At 49.1% G+C, this 24181-nt stretch overlaps 1 protein-coding gene across 4 annotated transcripts in view; it reads right to left on the minus strand.

The window, feature by feature from the left end:
* Positions 1 to 2032: 2032 nt before the first annotated feature.
* Positions 2033 to 24181, minus strand: part of RNF220 (ring finger protein 220) — a 229237-nt gene continuing 207088 nt past the window's right edge. For all 4 annotated transcript variants that reach the window (XM_037403813.1, XM_037403812.1, XM_037403814.1 and 1 more), the window contains 3 exons: positions 16029 to 16137; positions 14802 to 14876; positions 2033 to 5159 (listed from right to left, as the gene is read on the minus strand). In XM_037403813.1, coding sequence (XP_037259710.1) covers positions 5088 to 5159; positions 14802 to 14876; positions 16029 to 16137 — 256 coding nt within the window. In that variant the 3' untranslated portion in view covers positions 2033 to 5087. The remainder of the gene's footprint in view (positions 5160 to 14801; positions 14877 to 16028; positions 16138 to 24181) is intronic.

The following is a 24181-nucleotide window of genomic DNA, read 5'->3' on the forward strand; positions in this document are numbered from 1 at the left end:
AGGTTGCACCACTTCCCTCTCCGTCACCCAGAGCGGGCTAGCTATTTTTAAGCAAATCTGTGCCATATTGTGGTTAGACAGACCCTGGTCCAACTTCTAGAACCCCCCAAAACTGGGACTGTGGAGCTCCCTTGTGTTCCCTGCAGCCCCCGGGCCTGGGGAGGGAGCTGGGCTTAGTGCTGCCCTCCGGAAAGGCTGGCAGGACCCCCTAGCACACAGGCCTGGGGGCTTGGGGGGCACTTAGGAAACAGGACGGCACAAATGGGGGTCACAGCCACTGACACCTTCCCCCCCGCCCTGCACCCTACCAGCATGCCCTATGCACGGCTCCTGCATCCAGTCTGGGGCACAGGTGAAGGAGGCAGGGGCTCACCCACCGGGCAGCTGCTTGCTCTGCCTGCCTGGCATCCCTCCATCCCCTGGCCTTTGAACTTGAGCCCCCATCCCCTTGTCTCTGCATCCTCACATGGCTGCAAGCCCACGCCAGTACTGCTGGCTGGAGATGGGCTGCAAGAGAAGGGCTGGGGTGGGCAGAGGCACGGCATCCTTCGGTCACCCTCCCAAACCCATGGGGGCTGGGGCAGGGAGAGCTTGGGCAGCCCGTGCCCTCCCCGGGTGATGAATGAGCTGACAATAGGGTATTGATAAGGAATTAACCTTGAGCCCTTCTTGCTTCAGTGTCAATAGAGCAGGAGCCAAGTACACACGTTTCATTGGAAATCTGTGTTTGGCCTCCGCTGCCTCTGCGCCCGGCGACGTGCTGGAGAGATGAGAGGGGGATGTGAGCTGCCCTGCTGCCCTCCCGCCGGCCGGGACCCGCCGCAGTGGGTCCCCCTCGGCACCCCCAGCCCGGTGCTGCTGGGGCTGACCATGGGCACCCAGCCCTATGGAGCTGTGGCAGCCTCTGTGCCCCCCAGCTGGCATGTGGGGGGCTGGATACCAGGGCCCCCTGCTCCCCCAAAGGGCCTGTGCCCATCCTGCTCTGGCCTCCACTCCGAGCAGTTTGTTTAATTAAGTGTTTTGCCTAATGGGATTGCCTCATTTCCATAACAAACTGGCAGGCTGTCATTAGGTGGGCTCCCTCATTCATTACTGTTAATTAGATATGGATCCCCCAGAAGGCGGCGCGGGGTGATGAACGAGGCCCCTGACACACGCTATTACACATTAGCATTTTCTCAATACATCCGATACATCATGGTCCTCCGCTTCCTAAAGATATTTTAAATAAAATATTAGCAGCCTGCTGCGGGGTGGGTGGAGGGGAAGGGAGGGAGGGTTCCTGCCCCTCACCCTGGCCTCAGGCCTCCTCCGCTGGGCTGAAAGCAGGCTGGAGAATGGCTGAGATGCTCTATTGCATCCAGCCAAAAAGGTGGCCAAATCCACCCCTCTCCCCATCCTTGCCACTGTAGATGGAAAGAGGTCACTAACACCCCTGCTGCCCGCTCCCCAGCCTGAGGACCCCCCTTGCCCCATCCCTGGGGGATGCTGCCATGGGGAGGGGTTTGAAAACACCCCATTGACCCGTCTGCAAAATGTTTGTAAACCAAAAGTGTCGGCGCCAGCCCTGTGGTGGGGGGAACCTGACCTCTACCCGCCCCTGCCCTAGCAGCTTCCCATCCACGTGGTGGGGGGTAACCCTATACCATGCCGGTGGCCCCTAATGCAGGATGTATAGATCTGTTGGGGCTGGCCGCCTCCTGCCCCCGACTAATGCAGCTGATGAGACTTCCTTATGGGGGTGTCCCCTGACGTGTGCCCTTTGCCCTGCACTCCTGGCTCTGTGGGGGACACACACACACACACAAGTTGGGGGGACCCCATCTGTGATGGAGCAGAGATGTATCCTTGCAGGGGATGCCGGGGCAGGACCCCTGGAGACCCCCCAGCACCTCCCCCATCCCAAGTAGGACTGTGGCTCCCCTTTGGGACATGACCTGCACCCAGGGGCTGTGGCATGTGTAGGGGGGTGGCTCCCCTGCTGCCTCTGACCTGCCAAAAAGGGACACACAGAAAGGCGGAAAGCGCCTGAGAAGATTTATACTTGTTTAATTAATGTCAAATGTAGTTTACAAACGGGAGTGACAAGTACCTCTTTGTATAATATACACCGACACACAATCATCGACACACTGGAATATCGCTTTGTGCAACTGGGATTCTTTGGGCAAAGATAGGTAACTCCGATATTTCAAAAAAAATGTGTTTTTTTTTTTTAAAAAATCATTTAAACTCATTGCAGAAGAGGGGAAGTGGCGGATGCCTGCTACAAACCGGGATGCCTCTCTCCCCAGCCTTCCCCCCTGCAGACCCCCCCTTGAAAACAGGGGATGGCTTTACAATTAAAAACAAAAAATAAACAGAAAATAAACCCCCAAAACAAAGAACCAATGACTAGTTACATATGGTTTTACACATACGTACATAGAGCACACGGCTGGTCCACAACACCTGCCAGAAAGCCTGGCTCCCTCCCAGGGCCTGTTTCCAAGGGCAGGCTGGGGTGTCCTGCCCTCTCCCCCTTTCCTGGCTGCCTCTCACCCCCACCCCCACCCCCCCACCCCCCTTCCTGCACCCTCTCCAAATCCATCTCAGAGACCCCAGCGCTGGCACTCAGGCACCACGACTCTGGCTGGGTGGCACTCGCAGCCCAGCTATACCCCCAGTTTTTCCCCCTTTACAGATCCAGACCCAAGTTCTATGTGCCTGCCCTTCCCTTGCCCAAGTGCTACCCAGCAGCGACAGCCCCCTGCTGCAGCCCCTTCCCCTGCCCACAGCCTCCCCGGGGAGGCAGGACCCTCCTGGGGTGCCCCAGCTTCCTCTGGTCCCCAGCGGCTCTGCAGGGATGTGTCCCTGAGCAGGGGAGGCTGCAGCTCTGGTCTCAGAGGCCACCACGGCTGTGATGAGCTTGGAGACCCAGGAAAATCTCAGTTAGGAATTGTCACCTTTTGACGAGATGCTTAAAAAATAAAAACCACATCTCCTTCAGTTTGGGTTGTTTTTTTTTTTTGGGTGCAGTGGGATCATTCTGAAATCACTCAGGAGATGCCAAGGACAGCAGCTGTTCTCTGCAAAACAGAACCAAGCTCAGGGCAGAGAAGCAGTGATGGGATGGGACCATCACTCCGCAGGCATCCTGCCTCCCCAGCCCTTCCCTCGCCAGAGCACCCCAGCGATGCTGGGGTCCCAGCTCCAAACCCCTCACCCACTGCTGTTTCCAGACTGTCTTAAAATGCCCCAGCCACGCTGTTCTGCCAGGTGGGATCTGCTTGGAAAGACCTTGCAGGAGCAGGGGAGATGAGCTTCCCCACCTCCCTGTCTTCTGGCTTCGGGAGGCTGGCACCCCACGACTGCCTGGGGAGCTGGGGCAGGGCCGCACAGCACGGGACTGAGAGAAGTCAGCACATGGGGCACGCATTCACCTTGGGAAACGGTTCAGCATCTGTTTCTTAGGTCCTGAAAGTAAAAGAAAAAACAACAAAAAAACAGGCCAGATGGCAGCTTTGGTTAAGGCTGAGGATACGGGAGACAGGGACAAGCATGAGGGACTGCGTGGAAGAAGCTGGGGCTGCAGGGACCCACTGGCTCTGGCTGGAGGCATCGCTGCTGGCCGCGGCCTGCCGGCGAGCCCCGTGGTGGCCACGGCCATGAGGCAGGGCTGGCCTGGCTCTGCCCCGCTGCCGAACCCGCTTCTGGAAAAGGCCGGCTCCGGGAGCGCGGGGCTGGGCTGGCTCTACTGGGCAGAGTGGGGCTCGCTGCACAGCGCAACCCGCCGAGCCTCTCTGGGCAAAGCCACCAGCAGGGCCACCCTGTCCCCTGCCATCTGTCCCCATGCCCGCTGCTTCCCCACCCCCTGCCTCGGCAGCAGGCACTGGGAGCAGCTCAGGCACCCACGGCCAGCAAACGCTACCGGAGGGGAGGAAAGCAAAGCCCGGCAGGGGCAGGGGCTACAGAGGAGGCACGAGGGGGTCAGCCGGACCCTCCGGACCCTCGAGCAGGCACTCCTGGCCCAGGGGAGGGCAGCGCTCTGGTGGGCTGCATCCCTCCAGCTCTGCACCGTTTGCCCCTTCCCCAGCTGGGAAAGGCAAAGGGGGCTGAGCCAGATCCCCCCGCCCTGCCCGGTCCCCTGGCGAGGAGTTAAAAGCCGTGTCTTTCCGGGGATAACGATTCTATTATAAATAGCCCCATTAGCTACAACTAATGACAAAAATCCACCTCCTCTACTCCCCATAAGTTCTGTAAGTTATAGGCAATGCTACAGCCATTACTAAAAGCTGTTAACTTCATATCTGAATGAGGAAATATACACCACAGAACATTAAACCATTTATATTATATATATGTATATATATACTTTTTTTAAACTAATGACTTTAATGCCAAAACTTTGCTGAACCAAGAAAAATATGGGTTTAATGTTCTCTGCTCATTTTTTTTCTTTAAAAAAAATACAACCCAAAAAAAAGAAAGGGAAACTTATTAGTATGTAATGTTTGAGTCTATCCCATTTATACACAACATTGTAAACATATATAATCTATATTACATGTGCTTCATTTCTGCCTGGGTGTGTTTTTTTTTTCTTTAAACCTTTTTTTATCACTAGAACACCACAAAAAACCAAAACAGAACCAAACCAAACCCCAAACCAAAACAAATAAAAACAAAACAAAAAACCTGAACAAAGAACACAAGTTACAGGTTATTTAACATCTTTCTCTCAAGGGTCCCTTCCCCAGTCTCCTGGGGGCAGTGGTCAACAACACAGTCCAAAGGAGGGCTCACGAGCCATCCCCGATGCAAAGCCAGCTCCAGGGAACAGGTGAATGGGGAATACTGGTTTTAAAAAAGGGGGCTTCACAACAAAGGGTTTGGTTTTGCCCGCTGCAGATGCTGAAGGAGGTCTCAACATGCGGGACCTGGGAGCCAAGGCTCCCCACTGCTCCTGTATCCTCGAGTCCATGTCTGGAGTCTCTGGTTTGTTTTTTCTTTAAGTTTTAAAACGTCTTTTTTTTGTTGCTGTCGTTCTCCCCCTTGGTGTGATGAGCTGAGCTGAGTAGCTGGGTCCCACCCTCCTGCTGGGTCCTTCATAAGTAGATGCGCCGAAGGTCTCCGGGAGACGTGATGGTGTTACACTGGGGACAGAGCTTCTTGGCACCCTGCAACCGGCAGATGAGATGAACAACGTGAGAAGGACAACCTGCGTGACCTTGCCCTTGGCCTGGGATCTCAGGGGGAGCAGCACAGGAGCAGGGGCACCAAGGCCACCCCCTTCCCCTCCAGGCAGGGCCATGCCCTCCCAACAGTGGGCACAAGCTGTGAGAAGGGGAGGTGCCATCACCTTTCTTGCCTTCCCTGCAGCCCTTCGTCCCACTCCAGTCCCAGGCACAAGGCAGCTGGGCAGGCAGGAGCTCTGCAGGATGCTGAAACCCAGAGCCAAGGTGTCACCAAACTCAGCAGCTCCGGAGAGAGGGGTCTCTACAGACAGACTGGCCCAAGCACCCCCCCCATCCCTGCTGTCACTGCTGGCTGCCAGGGAGATCTGCTGCTCCTTTCTGCTTCCCTTGCTCACCTGCAGCCCTCGATGAGCCAGTTCAGGTCACTGAGCAGGCAGAAAACCAGCCCGGCTGGAACAAGTGCAGCTTTTAGTAGCTGGGGTGACTGAACTGGTTCATGGTGGGGATGGACCATCCCTTTCAGGGCGGCACACTGGGGGACTGCCTCAGCAATCCTGCAAAAGCCCCAGAGCTGCTGGCATGAAGGAAGCCCCCACCGCCCACCCCGAGCTTGCAGAGATGCTGCGGAGACAAGTCCGTTCTGCCAAGGTGAGTTGAAACCAGCAAACTGCAACGTGAGCTGGGGTGAGGTAACAGGCGGCCGACATGAACGCTACATGAAATAAAACAAGGGCTGATGTGCCATCTGTCACTGGGCCTGACAGCAAGAGGGTGTTAATAAGCCTCAGAATCGGGGTCAATCTAAGCTGGTCATCATTAGATTGGCAGTTGTGACAGACAGTTGATGGGAAAAATGACAGAAAGTTGGCTCTGCTGTGAGGCAGCCTCCTGTCTACAGCACCAGCAGTGCAGGAAACTGGGGTGCCCAAGCTTTCAACACTGACCCCAGCCTCGACACAACCTCCTGCCACACAGAACTGAGCACCCCAAGTTGTGCTCACTGCTGTCACAGGCCCTTCCAGCAGCTAATGCCCAGTGCTCGGTGTGACAAGTGAGACGACAGGGACGTAACATGCCGTGTGAGCACCTGCTGGCTTGCACAGGGCTTGCACGCAGAACTGAAGCCATTCGGTCCAGTGCTGCGGCTGCTCTCCCTTAGCAGGGCTTGTTTCAGTACCTGCAGCAGTGAGCACTGCAGCTTGCAGGATTGCAGGATGTGGACTGAGTGGCAGGGCAGGACTGTGACGTGCCACACTGCTTTGGTTACTGCTACCTGCATTTGGGTACATCCCTAGCAGAGGAACCGGCACTGCTGCTTACAAGAGCCAAGCACCCTTAGAAAAGGTCCTCTCTGCTCTGTGACAACACCTGCAGACACAGGACAGGGGCTTTCTCCCCTGGAAGCTCCTTGGACTAAGAGGAATCTAGAGGAGAGAGTCCCAGGAACAGAAAATTTACACAGGTGCAAGTAATTCACAAGGATACAGCTCCAAAGAAGTGCAAGTCATGTTTGCTCTGTAGTTCTGAGTACTACCGAAAAGCCGCCACAGACCAGCCTTACAGCAGCTCCCCCCCTGCTCCCAGTGCACATCACTCCTGGCAGACATGGACTTTGCACACCCGCTGTTCCCTGAGCTTTGGGCTTCTGAGCAATCAGGCTCTCATTTGACACCCCTTGCTGCTAGCGGCTGAGGTGCTGCCCTGACACAGCGGGGAACCAAGGGCACTTGCACCTGAGCTCCAGAAGAGCCACTCACAAAGTCCTGTTGAACTGGAGTTTTATGAAACGCGATGGACATTCAAGACACACCGGACATTACTCTCAGGGTGAGCAACAGACCACTGGTGGTCTGGATGGTGCACCTAACTCTGGTGCTGATGCCTGTGGGCGCATCCTTCTAGCTGTCTGGGACCTATCTTATCCCTTCTTTAACTACTGTGCCTGTTCAGATTTTCAGCGTTCCGGGACAGGGACCATCTCACTGTGCCTGGGCAACGCATCAGGCAGCACCATGCACTGGTCTTCACAGAGCGGACTTGACATGCTGGATTCTGGCAAAAGCAAGCACAAACCACAACTCTAAGGCCAGGCTTAAAACCCTGCTGAAATCCAAGGCTGACTGCACTGGCCTTTAACAGAGCCTGTTTATATAGCACACCCCTTTGCCAGTGCTCAAGACCAGAGCTATGCATCTCTGCCATTAAAAAAGGGCAAGCTCTAACCCTGCATGTCCCAGTAAAAACTCCCTGCAGCAGCAACAACAGGTAGGAGAGAAAAATCTAAACATCTGCCCCTTCTGCCATTGTGGGCTGGGCTACACAGGAGGGTTGCCAAGGAGGGTCTCACTAATCTGGATGCAAATACCACTAAACAGTCCGTTTCAACTGAGTCCCTGCTCAGGTCTGCATCACCATGCAGTTCCCTGGTCCTCACAGGGGCCTGTTGCATCTGGTTGGCCTCTTGGAATCACCTTTTAGCTTGGAGGGTCCCAGGAGAAGTGGCAGGGAGGTGCTGAAGAATGAATTCACAGCAGGTTGTCAAAGGGGCAGCAGCTGGCAGCTGCCCGTTCAAGCTTTCCTGTGTGCCCTGACAAGCAGAAGTGTGCATGGGGACTTTAAGGCATTCCAGATGTGACCACCACACACATCTGTGTCCGTGCTCTCCTTCCCAAGACAAGCACAGCTTACTGGCAAGAGGCAGCAAAGCATCCAACCAAGTAGCTGGAGCTTCTGCCTCTCTGGACAACGCATGAAGGAGAGGCACCTTCTGCAAGACCAGTCCCTGACCCATCAAATGCCTCAGCCTGCCTTCAGTTTGGGGTGAAGGAAAGTGCTTGCTGCCACCTAAACCCACATCCCTCCATTCCTCAGTGCTCCTGTGCAATGCTGAATGGCATTTCAGCAGTTATTTTCTCATAGCTCTGCTGAAGTTGGAGGTGTTTGGCTGTAGGTGGCTGGGGAGGAGCACAGAACCCCCCCGAGTTCATTTTTGCTAAAAGCAAACCTCAGCTGCTGCCGTCTCACTGTCTTGCATCTCATTCTCTATCCTGGGATTTGGAGGTGGACTGAGACAGCTGCAGGCAGATGTGTGTGATGACGCAGGGGCAACCTCACTAACACAGACTAGACAGCTCAATGTGCAAAATTTCGGAAGGACAGATTCCTGGAAAGCCAGTCTGCTCGTGTCTCTCCAAAGGCTGCACACAGGTGCTTGCTCTAAGCACACGTCCTCCACATTCAGCCCACAGGACAGCAGAACAAGCCTAATTAAACTGACTGCAGCTTTGCTCCTCTCTGTTGTGGCAAAGCAAGGTCAGGTAAGCAATTCCTTCACACCACAGGGCAAGGAAAGATGGGTGGATTTGTCCTGCCACACCCTGGGATCTCCTGCACCACATGCTGATGGCTTTAGGGGGATCCACTCTCCCCACCTAAGGCTGAGAGCTGCACGTGGGCAGCCAGCGCCAAGTTTTCATCCATGCTTGAAGTCAGAACCTTCTCTGACCCGTTTTCTGCAAAAGCTACGTGATTGCAGATTGATTTAGGGCAGTGGTGGATGCTGCTTCATCTGCACGTGGGAAAGGCAGCTCATCTGGAGCTCTGAAGCCCGGGTACGCTGCGGGGAACAACGGCATCCTAGAGACCTGCGGCAGCCTGGGCTGAGTGCTGCGCAGGCTGACTGCTCATGGCACGCCGGGCCCAGGTCTCTGGGTCTCCCTAGTACTTAAGCTTGGTATTAAACGGTTCAAGCAAAAATAATGACTTTGGACCTTTGGGGTAGCCTTTTTCTTTTCTTTTTAGAATAAAACTGTCATCCTCTGCACACATAAGCATGTGTGTTAAATTCAGAACTAAGTCCTGACTTTTTCTTTTTAGATTGAAATTGCTTAGAACCTCGTTCCTTACATCTGACTTTTCCATGTAGGTGTACAACATTCACTGGCACTAGCATTTAAGCTCTCCTCTCTTGTAGAGAGGCACATAAGCTTGTACACACACACATGCTGGCACAGGCACAATGAAAAAGCATTTGCTCCCCCACTGCTCACCTGCCAGCTGGGGTTACTAAACTTTTCCCTTGAAATAAAAATGCTGTGGAATAATAAGTCCCACCTGTCGGCCATTTCTTTCTTTCTTTTTTTTTCCAGGTCCTTCTGCTCCTTTCATCATAGCTTCATGGAAAAGCCTTGATGTGTTATAGCTGCGTGTGCTAGAGTAAAGGCCACCTCAGCTTTTCCATTATAAACCCCAGTTTTGAGGGGTTTATAAAACTCTGCTGCAAGAAGTTTGCTCCAGGGCTGTTACAAAGCAAAGAAAAGGGGCTGGAACCAGGATGGAGTTTATTTTTTCTCCTCCTTTCTTAATTAAAATTTGGCAAGTGATTGATCCACAATACAGGCTAATCACTTGGGGTAGTAGTTTGAAAAATACATTAACGAGAGCTGAGATGTCGAGAAGTCGTTAGGGCTCACATGGTGCCAGGAAGGATTGGAGTATTTTGTCTTAAAGTTGCCTCTTAAAAAAAATGGTGTGACGTCTGCTATAAATTGGCTAAAGCAAGAAAACTCAAAAGGAAGGATTTAGGCACTTCCTGCTGTCCTGTGGGTCTAAAAATGGGTAACTTCCAAGCAGAATATGCTACCAGGCATAGAGAATAAAGACACACACAGAGAGCAACTTCACCTACACAATGCCACCATCAAACGTGGGCTCAAAGCTTGCCTATTGTAGAGGACTGAAAACCAAAGTAAAGAGATGACAGGAGGGATGCAAACCAAGAGCCAGCTTCTGCCAGAAGAGAAACTGAACTCCAAGATCCAATTCTCAATAAAGGCAACAGCCCCCTCTCTGACCACAGCCTCCACACGAAGTGGCAGCTTCTCTGCCCGCGCTAATTCCCAGCGAAGCAGCCGTTCACCACTGCCGTTGTGGGGTACCTCTAGCTGTCAGGTAATGGGGTTACAGCGATCAGGAGAGCAACCTTTTCCACAGAGCCTCCCCAAAGGGTAGAGCTCACCTGCACAGGTTGTTGGAGGCGGCCAAAACTGAAGCACAGTAATAAATAACCAGACAACCTCACGGAAGACAGGAACATCCTGAAGGATCAATTGCAGCATCCGCCATGCAAGCTGCTGGCTCAGGAGGTCTCTATGTTGATGGAAGCACTAAGGAATCACCCAGAAGGATTGCTCTCTGTTTCTTACAAAAATACTCCAGCCTGCATGAGATATACGGTATTATAGCCTAGAAAAAGTGACAAGGCTAAGAATGTAGTAGTGTAATCTACCAAAGATATAAATGTGTCAACTGCAGAGCATACATATCTATCGATGTATACCCTGGAAGCGTATTCTGTGAAGAAGGCGGCTTTTTAGAAAGTTATTTTTTTCCTGCTCTTGCGGTTGTCATTTTCAAATAAGCCCGAGACAGACAAGCACAAGCCTGGGGTCAGCAAATACACATAGGAAATGCTGGCTCTGCCTGTACAGGCGGTGGGGGAAACACAGCAAACTGCACATGCTCAGATAAAGCAAACCTGCCCTCTTTCAGCCCCTGAACGCCCGCACCCACCAGCAGCTCCATCACTGGCCAACAACATCCTGACTTGGAGCTTTTAACTCCATTTACTTCGTAAGGAAAGATACTGGGGTTTGGGAGATCACAGACCTACAGCTCAGAGGGATATCAAGACCTCACCAACCCATTCCCCTGGCAAGATCACTTCAACCTGAATTACGGCTGACGGACATGCATCAAACCTGTTCTCACAAACCTCCAAGGATGGAGGTTCCAAACCGGCTCAGCGAAGCACTGCAGCAGACCGCCAGTCTCTACTGTCACAGCACCCTTCCCAGGAGAAGGAAAATTAGTACCACACACTAGTAGTTGTGGGATCCTTCTTGGTTAATGGGGAAGGATAGAGAAGGGGCAAACAAACCTCCTCCAGAGGGAGATTCATCCCTCGTCACCCAGCGACTCAGGGCTGCAGTCCAACAACCAGCTGAGGATGGACACCTGCCCCACGGATGGTTGATGTTCAGGGAAATGAACCCCACTGCCTGCTGCCCAGGCTGAGCCTCTCTCCTGCAACACCGTTTCCCCTCCTGTCTTTGAAGAACCTGCATATATGTTTTCAGGAGTTTCCAAAAGCGATCACAGGGAAGTCCTCCGGGCTTGTGTTGCAGTTTCTGTGTAACTTGAAGATACCAACTAGCTCTCTGCAAGCAGGATGGATGAAATGAAAAATGTCCCTGTGTTGAGTGCCCCAGACAACCAGCAACTAGGGAGCAGCAAGCTCAGCGGCGTGGTTTGACACAGCAATACAAAACCAGCAGACAAACCCAGCTGACAAAACAGCTAACATGATTTCCTGGGATCCCAAGCACGATCATGTGGCATCAAGCAACGTGTTCTTGCATCCCCCTCCCTATCTCCATTCCTGTTGTGCCTAGAACCACAGAGCATGTGCATGCACACAGCACATGCATGCAGCATACAGCACACCTTTAGCCTGTGGCCCCTGGACTGCAGCCCTTGGGCAGACCAGTTCTGCTCACGGAGCAAGTGGAAGGAGAGAAAACCACCCAACTCAGCACGTCCTTTTGCTGGGTGAAGGGACGGTTCCTTCCTTGCTCCATGGCCACCCTGAGGAGGACCATCTAACCAAGCAGCTTCTGTTGGAACTGAGGCGCTGGCCAACGCAGCTAGCACCACGGTCTCAGTTCTCTTTCTGCAGGGTCCCTTTCTGCAGCCCCAGCCTTTCCTTCACGCCAATCCAACACAGCAACAGGAGACAGAGATGGAGTCTGCTCTGGTGAATGTTTCACGCCCAGAACCTGAAGCCAGTTTGATGCACTGAGATCTGGTATAACGGTACCTAAGCTAGAGAGCCCAGCCGCCATTTGTAGAGTTGGTGGTTGAACACGTCTCCCCCTCTCCCTTAGCAACAGAGCAGTTACAATTTGGAATTGAGCATCAAGAGCCAAAAGTCCAAAAACTATTTTCAGAAAGCCTAAGCGCTTGAAAGATCCAACCCTCATCAGTGCCCTTGACACCACTGAAGTCAAAGGATACTAGGGATGCTCTGATCACTGTAGCATCGTATCCTAGAAAATGTTTAAACCTTAAACCTTTTAAAAACCACTTCACCTCCTCTGGTCCACAGACAGATGTGAGCATCAAATTTCACCCTGTCTTCGATACCTTGCAGAGGTTTAGAAGTGCTCTGTGCCTTCAGTTCCACGTCCTTGTTCAATACAAGGTCCTCCCTCTCTCTCTCAGACACACTCACACTCTAATTTAATATTAGATCTTGGCTGGGCACATAAACCACAGGCGCACAGGAGAAAGGGGACTTTTCACCAGCAGGGATGGCAGATCTCCAGAATGTTCAAAAGGGGCCGGAAGCCCGACACAACCCACCCGCCCCAACTCCTATTAATTCCAACAAATTGTTTATTGCACAACAGAAGAAAAATGTTGCCCCGCTCCCCCAGCCAAGTCTTTCCATGTGTGCTGCACGCGCAGGCTCCCCCCTCCTGCCCCCGCTGGGGAGCCAGCTTTATACCCAGGGAAAGGTAACAGCGGCGATTATTACACACACTATCCCACAGCTCCTCGCTTGTTAAAAAAAAACAAGAGTCTCTTTTGTGCCCGAAATAAAAGGAGATACCTTAATTAGAACAATGCAGGTTGGTGAGCATTAAACACTGAGCCCAGCTGCTGTATGCCATTAAATTCATAAAAAAGGAGGGGGGAAGGAGGGCAGTCTTAACGAGATTACACACATTGACTTTGATCAAGACACAAAAGCACCAAGGCGTTCCAGGGTTTTTATTGCTGTCTTCGGGCTACATTTTAATGGTTACATTAGAAACATGCGAACACAGGCTGGGAGATTTTTTTTGAGACGGGAGAGGGAGTGCAAGCATGCCTTGTGAAAAGGCCTGGTTTAATAAATTGGGGGCTGCAGGGAGAGGCTAGGGCTGGGGAACACATGAGTAGCCACTTATTAATTGCTTCCCCTATGCAAGTGCCAAGTCCTAATATGATGTCTTGCTGGACTATTCCCATCCCGCCTGCCTGGATGGCAGAAGAGCCACGTGCGGACAGCACGCAGCCAGCTCCATCTCTACCTTCCTCATGGAATTCTAGGGGGGAGATGGCTCCCCCTCTGCAAGGGTAAATGCTAACCCCTGAGCACCTGGAGTGGGGTTTCCCCGTTCTCATGAGCAGCCACCACCACTGTACATGAAACAAAGGGGCTTTCCTGAAGCTGAACTAAGTAGCTGCTGAGCCTGTGAACAGCCTGAAATCGGTGCCACAGATTTAGAAGATGACTTGAGGCTGGTGGGAAAAGGAGAGGACAAAGACTTCAGAGTAAAGAAAATGAAAAAGAAATTAGTGCTTTACCCTCAGCTCGTAGCATCACTGAAGGACAAGATTACTCTTCACTTAGCAAAGGTGGCAGAGCACACATTCATCCAAACACCTCACAGCTACATACCCACATATGTGTCTTTTATAACATGCTGCTAAAATGTTTACAAAAGCTTGTATAATCTAAATAGTGACGGGGTGTAGCTGAAGAGCTATAAAATACAGCCCAAGGGATAGCCAAGTTATTGAGTTGCTATTAGTACTCAAGCCCACAGGCACTTCACCGTCCTGGTAACTTTTCTTGGACAAGAATTTTAAAAGGCAGGATTTAAAGGAGTATGATCAACTTAATCGTAATTCCAAGCACACAACGTGTTCTATAAAGTAGATTTTGTAATGCCTTACAGGAACAATTTTTAGGAGTGGCATTCCCTTACGTTTTTTGCAACCCAACACTGTATCATCTTGCTAACAGGAGAACTAGAAAGCATAACTGACTATTTTCCACTCCCCAACCTGAGGAAAATGAAAGCTTGAAAATCAGCTGCACAGGGGACATTAAAGGCTGATTATAAAGCCCACAGTTTTAACACAGGAAAGGAAAACACTTTATTTAATAACACCTTAAATTTTAACCTGATGTCCTTTAATACATGTATAAATTACTACTGCAATGGGTCACCTATTCAATGATCAAGGTAGTCCCCAATCTTCCAGACAGAACAGCGTATGCTTGAAAACTGCACACTGCTATTTCAAATAAACTGAAAAATACAGATTCATATTCATAAAAGCTCCTTTCCATATCCTCTATCCTGAAGATGATTCCCCTTGCTCCAGGGGAATATTAGGTTTCTCAGAAGCTACCCATTCCATGAAATCTCAGTGGATTTGGCCTTCGTTCTCACAGCTTTACCTCTCTGCATGGATGACCCACAGGAAATTACTGTAAGGCAAGGCTGTTCCCAGCACAGAGCTCTTGCATGAGCAATGGCTGTCCCCACGGCAGCAGAGGAGCAAGCAAGGGGCAGGACTGCACTTTGGTCATGATGACTCAAATGAGACTCACTCAAGTCAAAGCTAGAGCGGGGTGTTAACCAGCAAGGCTTCAGAAGCCTGCATGCACAGCACTTGGATTGTTTAAAATGAAGCAAAAAGCATCCTTCCCTGTGGTGGTTTAAAACAAGTATCCCAGAAGAGAGAAAAAAGCCTGTAAGTCAACAAGAAAGTAGCCAAGAGCCTCACCAGAGTCCGCAGCCAGCATTCTTCACAGTGCACATGCCAGCACTGAATGGAAGTCAGGGGCATTGTGTAGGAGTCCTGAGAAGAGGAAGCAAACAGGTTATTTCCACTGCAGGGATCTACTGATTCTTCACTCCTACCCCACTGCAACACCTTTCTTTGTAGATAACACTGCCTTGTATTTTCTATTAAAAAAAATAAGCTTGTGTAGTATGTAAGTTTGTATTTTTGTAACGCTTGTGTAGCCAGAGGCAGAAAGTCTCCTGCCGTCCCTTTTTCTGGCTTCCCAGAATTCCTCTTGGAAGCCCATAATCCACTCAAGTGGTGACCTGGCTCAGCACAGTTATCGCAAGAGCATCTGAAGATCTGAAGTTGCTGTGGCCACCTGCCATTATTCTCATCAGAAAGGTCACCAGATCATAAAAAAACAGCGACAGGGTAAGATTAACCCTTATCACGACTCTTAGCTCTGCAGGAACAGCTTAACTACATCCCAAGCATTCTGCTGCTATTTCAGTAGGCATGCCTTTTTCTCTGGAGTATTTTCTATCACTGCTAATAAACCTCTGGACATCAGCAGCAAGTTGTCCTCCCTTCTGTAGGATGAGAGGCAGGCGCTGCACTCCCGTACAAGTCGTGAGCTGGGAGGGAGAGCACCATGCATCAAGCTGCAGTTGCAGAGGAAGCCCTCCGCCAAGCAGAATTTTCTCCTGCTATCAGCAGAATCAAAACTTAACCGGACACGCGAAGCTTTGCGGGCTCGGACCATCAGAGGGAGCTGCTGCCCTTCTTTAAGAAGGCCACAGCATCACCACAAGCAAGCAGGACATCCACAACTTTTAAATGCTCAGGCAACATTCCTGTTCCCAAATCATATGGTGTGTCTCAGATCACAGATTTTGCTCTCTCCTATGTATGTAAATCTGCACACGCAGGAAGAGGACGCTGCTGTCTGGGAGTTTTCTATAGGAAGGCTGAAAGTCTTCTGAAGTTGGGGCTTTCTTGCCCCCGATACAGCCAGCCAGCTAGAAATACCAGTAGAATAACGTAATGCATACAGAAATTTCAATTGCCCAAAACACTAGCACCTTCGTGTGGAAAGCTAATTGGTGTACAGAGACAAAGACGACCTCCCCAGCTCCATCCAAAAAAAGGAGAAAAGCTTCTTCCCTCCTCGGCAAAGATACCAAGACATTTCTGATTCATTACCACAAGTGGAGTGCTACTCACCATGCAAATGAGACATTTATAGCGGTCCCCACGGGAAAGCTGCCTTTCTAACTCACGGACACGAGCCTTTAACGCTTCAAATGTTGTCACTGCAGAGTCTTCTGTAATTCTGCAAAAGACGATGGAGAGTAAGCATCACTGAGCACACAAGAGTGTTAAGAGTTTGTGTGAAAAAGGATCTCACAACAGGTACCGCACAGCAAATGGCAACATTCGAACAAAGACATCCCACTTGGGGTGAAGAATTCCTGAAAAGCCCGGTGTGAATTATTTGGGGCGTCTTACTAAACACTTCCAAACACATCAGGTCAGAACAAAACAGTGCTGAGGTTGCAACTTCATACAGAGAGCAAGTTTCCTCAAGACACGAACATTTAAAGAACAGATTTGTTTGGTGGGGTTTTTTTTGTTTTGTTTTCTGCCTCTTTTCCTGTCTCCCTTAAAAGATTCCTTAGGACCAAATGCTTTGGACAAAGTTCTGTAAGTTTCTCTACAGCAGGTGAGATAACTTTCTGTGGGCAACGGGAGTTGCTCTTTCCCTTAGAGAATGGAGGTCTTCACTGGCCATCAACCTTGTGAAACACAAAATCAGCTCATTACACAGGATCAACACAATGCTTTTATATCAAAGAACCCCCTAGCTTTCTGCGTTCTAATACTGAAATAAAGGAGAAACTAAAAGCAATGGACACTGCGCCAACAAGGTGGCTATAAAAGCAGCTTCACAGTCTCTGCTTTCCCATTTCTTAGGGTCATTTTTGATGGGCAGCATTATCTCTTTTGTCACAGAGGCACTGTGCTGAGGGCAGGCAAGTGTATTTTCATGGTTCTGCAAGGCTGGTGAAAAGAGCAACTTGCCAACCTAAAAAAGCAAGGGCAGACAGCAATGCTCAGCAAATGAGATGCAGGGAGCATTATAGACAAGGATATGTCACTTCAGCATGCTGCAAAGTCCAATTTCTACACAGGGAGACATAAGGAGGGGCCCTCAAGCATTCCCCAGAAAAGGTTTAAGAGTACTGCATTGACATTAAGGCTTTCACTTCTACGGGAAACCAAAACAAAACAGCAATTTTCACGTATGTCAGTGAATTTCAGGCCTGTCCAAGCAGACTCCAGCTCAGAAGAACCTGAAGAGTACCTTGCCCCCAGAAGTTGCATCAATCACAACATAACCTGCAGCGGCACCTACATGTTCTACCTTTTTAGAGGATGATTCATCAACAGGTGGCTAAATATGGGTTGAGAGAATTACTACAACGAATAAAGTGAGCGGCAACCTCAGCACTCCAGCTGCACGCACACACTCGTTCTTTTGTTCATTAGTCGCATGTTGCTGGCACACAGGGAGGGACCTGAGGTATCTCCTATGAGGTGATTCTTCTGGCTTTTCCCAGGGCTCTGGAAACAGAGCTAATCAAAAAGATCTTGAGGATTTTCCTAATTATGACACTTTAGAAGAAACTGGAGCTGCAGGAGTACATATGATTAAGTACCAGTGTTATAAAGCTCCTCCAACTTCTTCCTACCTTTGTAAAGATCAGACGCTCTGCAAGAGCTAACCGAGATCTTCATCAGAAGGAGATTCATTGCAAATGACACTTGCTAGGAAATGATAAGAGTTTTAAAACTGCAAAAAAGGCAAAGAAATACAGATCCCATGTCCCATGATAGCCTAGCGGCTGAGGACTGCCTGGGGACAGGGACACTGTGCATTCAAGTCCTGGCATCAATAAATATTCTCTAGTTCAGAATGAAAGAGCTTCAGCAGGAGCCAACGCTCCCTGCTGTGAAACACCCACTTGCTCCTACTCATTGATATAAACTATTATCGTATCCCAGCTTGGGTTCCCACCCTCAAGGAAGAGTTGTTAGTTTTCAAAGAAAGTCTAGAAAGGTGTTAGTTTTGTCGAAGAAAGAAACAGAATTATTTATTTTTAGCGTGAAGATTATTGTCAGATGAGAAAATTGTTTCCCTTCCAGTCTGGCTCGTTAATAAGCTGCTGTTGGATGGAGGCTGCGGTTGAATTTGACTTTCTGGAATCCGTTTCTCCTTCCTGCATGCATAAGGGCACTGGAGGCGTAAAGGCAGTGAGTGTGGTTCCTACCCAGAGCAGGTGGAAAGCAGAACCTCAACCTTTTGCTAAATTTTACTACTACCATCTGTGGAACTACTCGTCCTCCTTCTGAAGGGCAGACGACTCAGCAATGAAAGTTAAAAGTTGATTCCTTGAGCTGATCCAAGCAAAGGCCAATTCATCCCAGTCCCAGCCCAATAACAGTCAAAGCGTGAGAAGGAAAAATTTGCCACTGCAACAACTAGGAGATAGAAAATGGCTTGTTTATAGAAGTCTAAATGGCTGACCCCCACCGGCCAATTTCGGAAAGTCTCTGAGATAATCGCCCCTGTCCAGTAATAAACGAATGAATCAGAAAAGGAGGCTGAATAGAGGTATGAGCAATAATGCTCAGAGGCTGCCTGATACAATGGCCAATCAATAGGAGGGCTGTAGATCAGGGTGCTAGTTAGCTGGAAAATTACCGCACCGCTGCGTGCGTCACGCTGTAGGGATCCTGGACAATCAATGTGGGAGGTATTGATTTAGTTATTATCACTTCATACGCTCCAGACATTGTTAAATATACATTTATTAACAAGACTGGGGTGCATTGGTAAGAGAGGGAGCTTTAGCCACTGCAGCATCTCCCAGCGCTGATCAAAGCTCTGCTGTGACACTTTTAAAGTCCATGTTCTCCCTGCCAAGCATGCTCTCAGGACAAATCCTGACGCACAGTGTAGCGCTGAAGACACAGCTCCTGTCTCACAAGAGAGAGGTTTTGGCCACAAGTGAGTATTTTGCACTTGAGATTTCAGGAAAGCCTCTTGGAGCAGCAACAACCAGGGATGTGGTGGCCAAGGGTCAACCCAAAGTGAGCGATAATTGCATGGTTGCTTCCGAAAAGCCGGAGGAAATGAGGTCAAGGGAAATAGGGAGAACATTAGTAAATAAAGGAAACTGGAACTACCTCCAGGGATGGAATAAAGACAAGAGTCACTTCCCATGTGTCTGGCTCCTGTGGTGGCCAGCACACTTGGGACACATGCCATTCCATTTAGCAACATTTTACCGTCAACCTGCTGATTGTATCCTAAAGATAAGCATCACTTAGGAGCAACTCTTCCTGCACCAGTAATCTTGGGAACTCCCTCAGGCTTCCCTCTTGCGTGCACACCTTGTCTGTGCTTGCCCGGACACAGCTGGGAGCAGCCTGAGCTGTACTTCAGCAGGGCAGTGCCAGGGTGGAGCAAGGGTCAGAAAGCCAAGCTCCGTGGACCCAGTAAGGCTGTGTGCAAGCCACTCTGCCAAGGGAGGCAGAGGGAATTGCAGGGAAGGAGGAACTGGCTTCCACAGCTCTGCTCTCCCAGCTCTGCCTTGACCTTACGCTGGATCTAGGAGGACTCTCGTAATAATTTTGTGCCTCAGCGCTCTGATTTGACGTGTTTGGATAACGTCATTTACCAGCCTCCAGAGAGATCTGCTGAGCACAACCACTGCCAAGAGCAATGCCTTGAGCCCCAGTGGTGGGGCTTCTTCAGCAGGTGCAAGTGGCCTTGCAGGTACCTGAATTGTCCTCCCTGGCTGAGAACACATCTGAGGACACAAGGGCACATCCACACTCTACTCACGGTCGACCTGCATCACCACAAATAGGGGAGCCAAGAGCAAAACATGAAGGGAGGGTTCCTTGAGGAGGAAGCTCAGTCCTGCACTTCTCTCTGGACTTTGTGGTTAACTCTTCAACAACCTGGCAGTCACACTTGAGGATGCTGGGTACCAGGGAGCAAATCCCTGGGACTTAAGCAGACGGCATGTGACAGTTTTCAGTCTTTGTACCTAATGCACGTTTTCCCACTTCTCATAGCATCTTTCCCTGAACACTGAAAATAAGATCAAACTTTCTTCCTCTAAGCAAATCCTTGCTTTGTTCAGATAAACGGCCAGAAGAAGGGCACAAAAATACTATAGAGTTGTTACTCAGCAATCATCTCCTGGGAAATCTCCCCTGGGAATTGGCTGCCCCCCTCTTTGCAAAAAAACTTTAACCCAAACACTGGTTATTTGTTAAACATTAGCATGCATGTGATCTTTGTTTCTCCAAATTAAATCGAGCAATTCCTACCCGCCGTCCCAGTGGGCAATCACAAGCAATTCCGTTAATTAAATTATCTCTGATTCTGCAGCTCTGGAATCTCTCAATTGACTAAGTCTGTGCTTTATCATCAACAAAATACTGGACCAAAAAGGAAACAAAAAATGCTGATGTCAAAGTGATTGGCTTCAGTTAACCCTTCCCAGCTGGATATTAAGGGCTGCTCAAGAAACTGTTGGACTGGAACGAGCCCAAGAGCGAGAGCCTTTACCAGAGATGCTAGTAGCAGCTGTTCACTTGTGTTTCCTTTCCATTGCACAGAAAAAAACAAAACACCATACCATCCCTGTGTCCAGCATCCTGCCTGTTCCAGAGCCACTGAAAGATGCAAACTGTTAGCTGCTGAAGAAGCAGAAAAACACCTCAAAGATCAGTAAGCCCCTGCAAATACCCCATCCTTCCCTCACCTAGACCTCACTTCACGTACCCTACTGTTGAGTAGTCTCCATAAAACATTCCCCTTTGGTTTATTTCAACTGGATATAAATTCTCCTTTCTTCATAAACAGTCACACTGTACACAGTATTCTATAAATTTTTACAATTCTACTGTTTGTATGTACCTTGTAAAAAACGCTTAGCACTGATTAAATGCACCACCAATAAAATTCATGGGCTACTTTTGACACTTGATATTCTGACCTTCCTCTCTCTTCCTCATACATTTATTTTTGGGTTTGTATGCCTGTAAACACAGAGCAGCAGAGGGGAAAATGTACAGTACCACTGACAAACCTGCATGGTGTCTTTATTTTTAAACAAAGTCTTTACCTTCCCTTGTCCGAGGTAGAGAACCTGATCCCAGCAGAACATACATGCCATTTCCCTGCACCAGTGGCAGAGGTCAGGTCGCTAGCGGCTTACATATCATAAATATTAGAAACAGACTGGTCAATGCTTCGAAGGCAGAGTCAAGCTACAGTAAGATTCCAGGAGCAGAGAAATCGCTCCTGGCCACATCCAGCCAGAGATGACGATTACCACAGCCACCACTATGCTGCAGAAGAGAAAGCCTACTGCAGTCCTTGCTTTTACTTGACAAAATGATCCAAAAAATGACTCCAACATCAGCGCACAGTCATTTAATTGCAAGCCTTCACTCATAGCCAATTTAGGTTTGGGTGAGGGGGCAATTTCTTCAGAGAAGAGACCATGTTTAATTAGCCTGTAACATGCTGTGCATAGCTGCTGTGACACTGGTCACGTTGTGCAATGTCACAGCCCGATGATGCTGTCTTGGTTCTCACTCGTATCTGTGTCTTCAACACAACTCCTTCAGTATCTGAGTTTCAGACACTAACTAAAAACAACCCTAAGTTTTCTGGGACACAAATTGCTTGTTTTCAACCTGGTGAAAGATTTTGCCCCCTCTTTTGACTTTGCAAGCATCACCTGCAGCAAGCGCTATACTAACAATGCGGCCAGTTTATTTTGGCATTACTAAAGTCAGTGGGAGATACACAGACACAAAGGCCTTTTGCATTTATTGGAGTGCAAGAACATAACAAAGCTGAAAAAAAAAGTTTGTTACTAGCAAGCAAAACACTTAAACTGATAAGTAAGTTGTTGAAAAGTCACAGGTGGCTTTAAAAGGAAACAGACACAGCTCAAGCATTTTCAGTATGTTAAGTCTGTGAAAGAAGTCCAGTGTCAGGCACCAGTGGCAGATTGACTGTGAATCACCCCAGAACATGCGGGCTACCAGACTGGCACGATGCGCTGCAATTTTATTTCACTAGATGAGCTGGCTACAGCAGAAGGGGCCAGATTCCTAGCAGCAGAAAACTGCCCAGCAAAGCTGTTTGCAGTAGAGCTGTGTCAAATCACACTGTGACATTTAGACCCTCAGTCTGTGAGTGCCAGTGCTAAAAGCAAATCTTCTGGCAAGACGTCAACTTTTTAGGAGCTGGTTTCCCCTTTATTTAGCTAAAAATCTCATTTATTGGGTTTATTTGTTTTTAGCCTAACCTCCTTTAAAAAGGCTGACTTATAATCCTGTAAAACATTGTCACATGTATTGAGGAAATTGGCAAGGATGCTAATTTATTGTCCTCTAGGAAAAAAAAAAAGCCCTCTTTCCTTGATTAATGTATGTTTTTGTATTGTAAGATATTAAAGAACGTTGCTTCACCTGTAATTACAGAGAATAGTTTACTTTGGCAAAGTGCCCTGGCTTCTGGTTGCCAAGTTATGAATAATGCAATGTTCCCCATTCTAATTTCCGTGTTCTAAGTTGTGAATTTGGAGCGGGGTGCATGCAAGGGCACACACACACACGATGCCGAGGCTCTCTCAAGTCACGAGCGCCTCTATTTTATACTTGCTTGCACAACTTGTTAATACTGGCATCTGCTTGCCAAATTCAGAGTTTGCTTCTGACTAATTTCATCTTGATGCAAACCAAAAATGTTGTCTCTTTTTTTTCCCCTGCAGAGGAATTATTTCTCTTACACGTGCATGCACCATCGCAATACCACTGAGGGGAGCTTACTGCTGCAAGAAGGCGTTTTAAGTCGCATTTAGTAGGGACTCGGGTAAAGATTCCCCAAAGAATTTAATGACAGAAGAATTCATTATGCTTTCATCTCTCCTCCGCCTCTGTAACACAGAGCCCAACAATGTCTTTACAGAAGCGGGAAGTAAATTCAGGCACTGGCTCTTTCTCTCTCTCTTTTTTTTGGCCCGTGTTTCGCTGGGACACATGTGCCCAGCCCCAGTGAAAACAGAGACAGATGGCACCACTGATCATTCAGAATAGAAGGAGCCTCGGAGTCAGCATGTTTAGATGCATTTGTAGGGCTACGCAGTATCCACTGGCCACTGGGACTGATTTAAAAAGGCGGCTAGTGAAAGTCTGAGCTTGCGCCAAAATTTTAAATGTGCCATTTGAGCAATTATGGTTCGACATGAAAGCTGGGAGAAAGAATGCATGGGTCATTCTGATTTCGATTTAGAGACTATGTCCCCTGTTCCAAAGAGAAAATAAATGCAATCCCATTGCTTTACTGGAGCAGCTTTGGCGATAAAGGAAAAAGCCATGCTACGGGAAAGTATTTTGCTGTAATAAGGTTTTGTTGAGGCAGCACAGCCTGAGTTAGAAAATGATCCTCTCAACAAACTTCCTAAATAGAAATAATTGCACATCTAATGTGTGTTAATATCTCAGCTCACTTTTCAAATGTATCGTTCACCTTGGTGACCTTAATTGTATTCCCAGCAGATCTGTGAAGGTACATGATGGTCTCCAGCTCAGAACAAGCCAGGGCCACAAACGGCATGCACAGAGGAAATGGAAAATGCAGCTCCTCTCCCTGCTGAGGCACACAGATTAGAGGTTCCAGCCTACTGAAACTTGCCTCCATCTACAAGTAAACATGTCTGGATTATGACCAAGCTCCACATATAGCTAGGCAGGTATATTTTTCTAGTGGAAGACTTATGGCAACTGTAACACATCATCTTACTGTGGCCTGGATGTGGTCTGGGATTATTGCTTTGGTTGGACAATCAGGGCACAAAATTCTAAAATATCTCTGAAGTGAAAGAGGAATAGCTAATTCTTCAGGCTGAAAGGTGTTCAGAAGGTTGGACACGCAGCCGAGTCTTGCACCCAGCCTCTGCGCAGAACGAAATGCCTTCTACTCCCATGGCCTGCATCCAAACGGCTGAAATAAACAGGAAATATCTATGCTACTACAGCAACACTTGGATTCATCTGTGGCCTTTTAAGGACTTTACCATGGAGGTGATATGCTTTCCAGAACTTCCATTCATGACTGCTGATTGGAGGTACACAAGGGCAACACGATAACACATCCTCCAGACAGCTTCCTACAACTGCTGCTGCCGCCCTAGAACTTTTACACTGTTGCTGTTTCCTTTACGGGGAAAGAAAGGATCAGAATTAGCATCATTTAAGGTAATCATGCCTTCAAAAAGAAA

This window comes from Falco rusticolus, chromosome 11, assembly GCF_015220075.1.
Source record: "Falco rusticolus isolate bFalRus1 chromosome 11, bFalRus1.pri, whole genome shotgun sequence".
In the NCBI taxonomy this organism is placed as follows: Eukaryota; Metazoa; Chordata; class Aves; order Falconiformes; family Falconidae; genus Falco; species Falco rusticolus.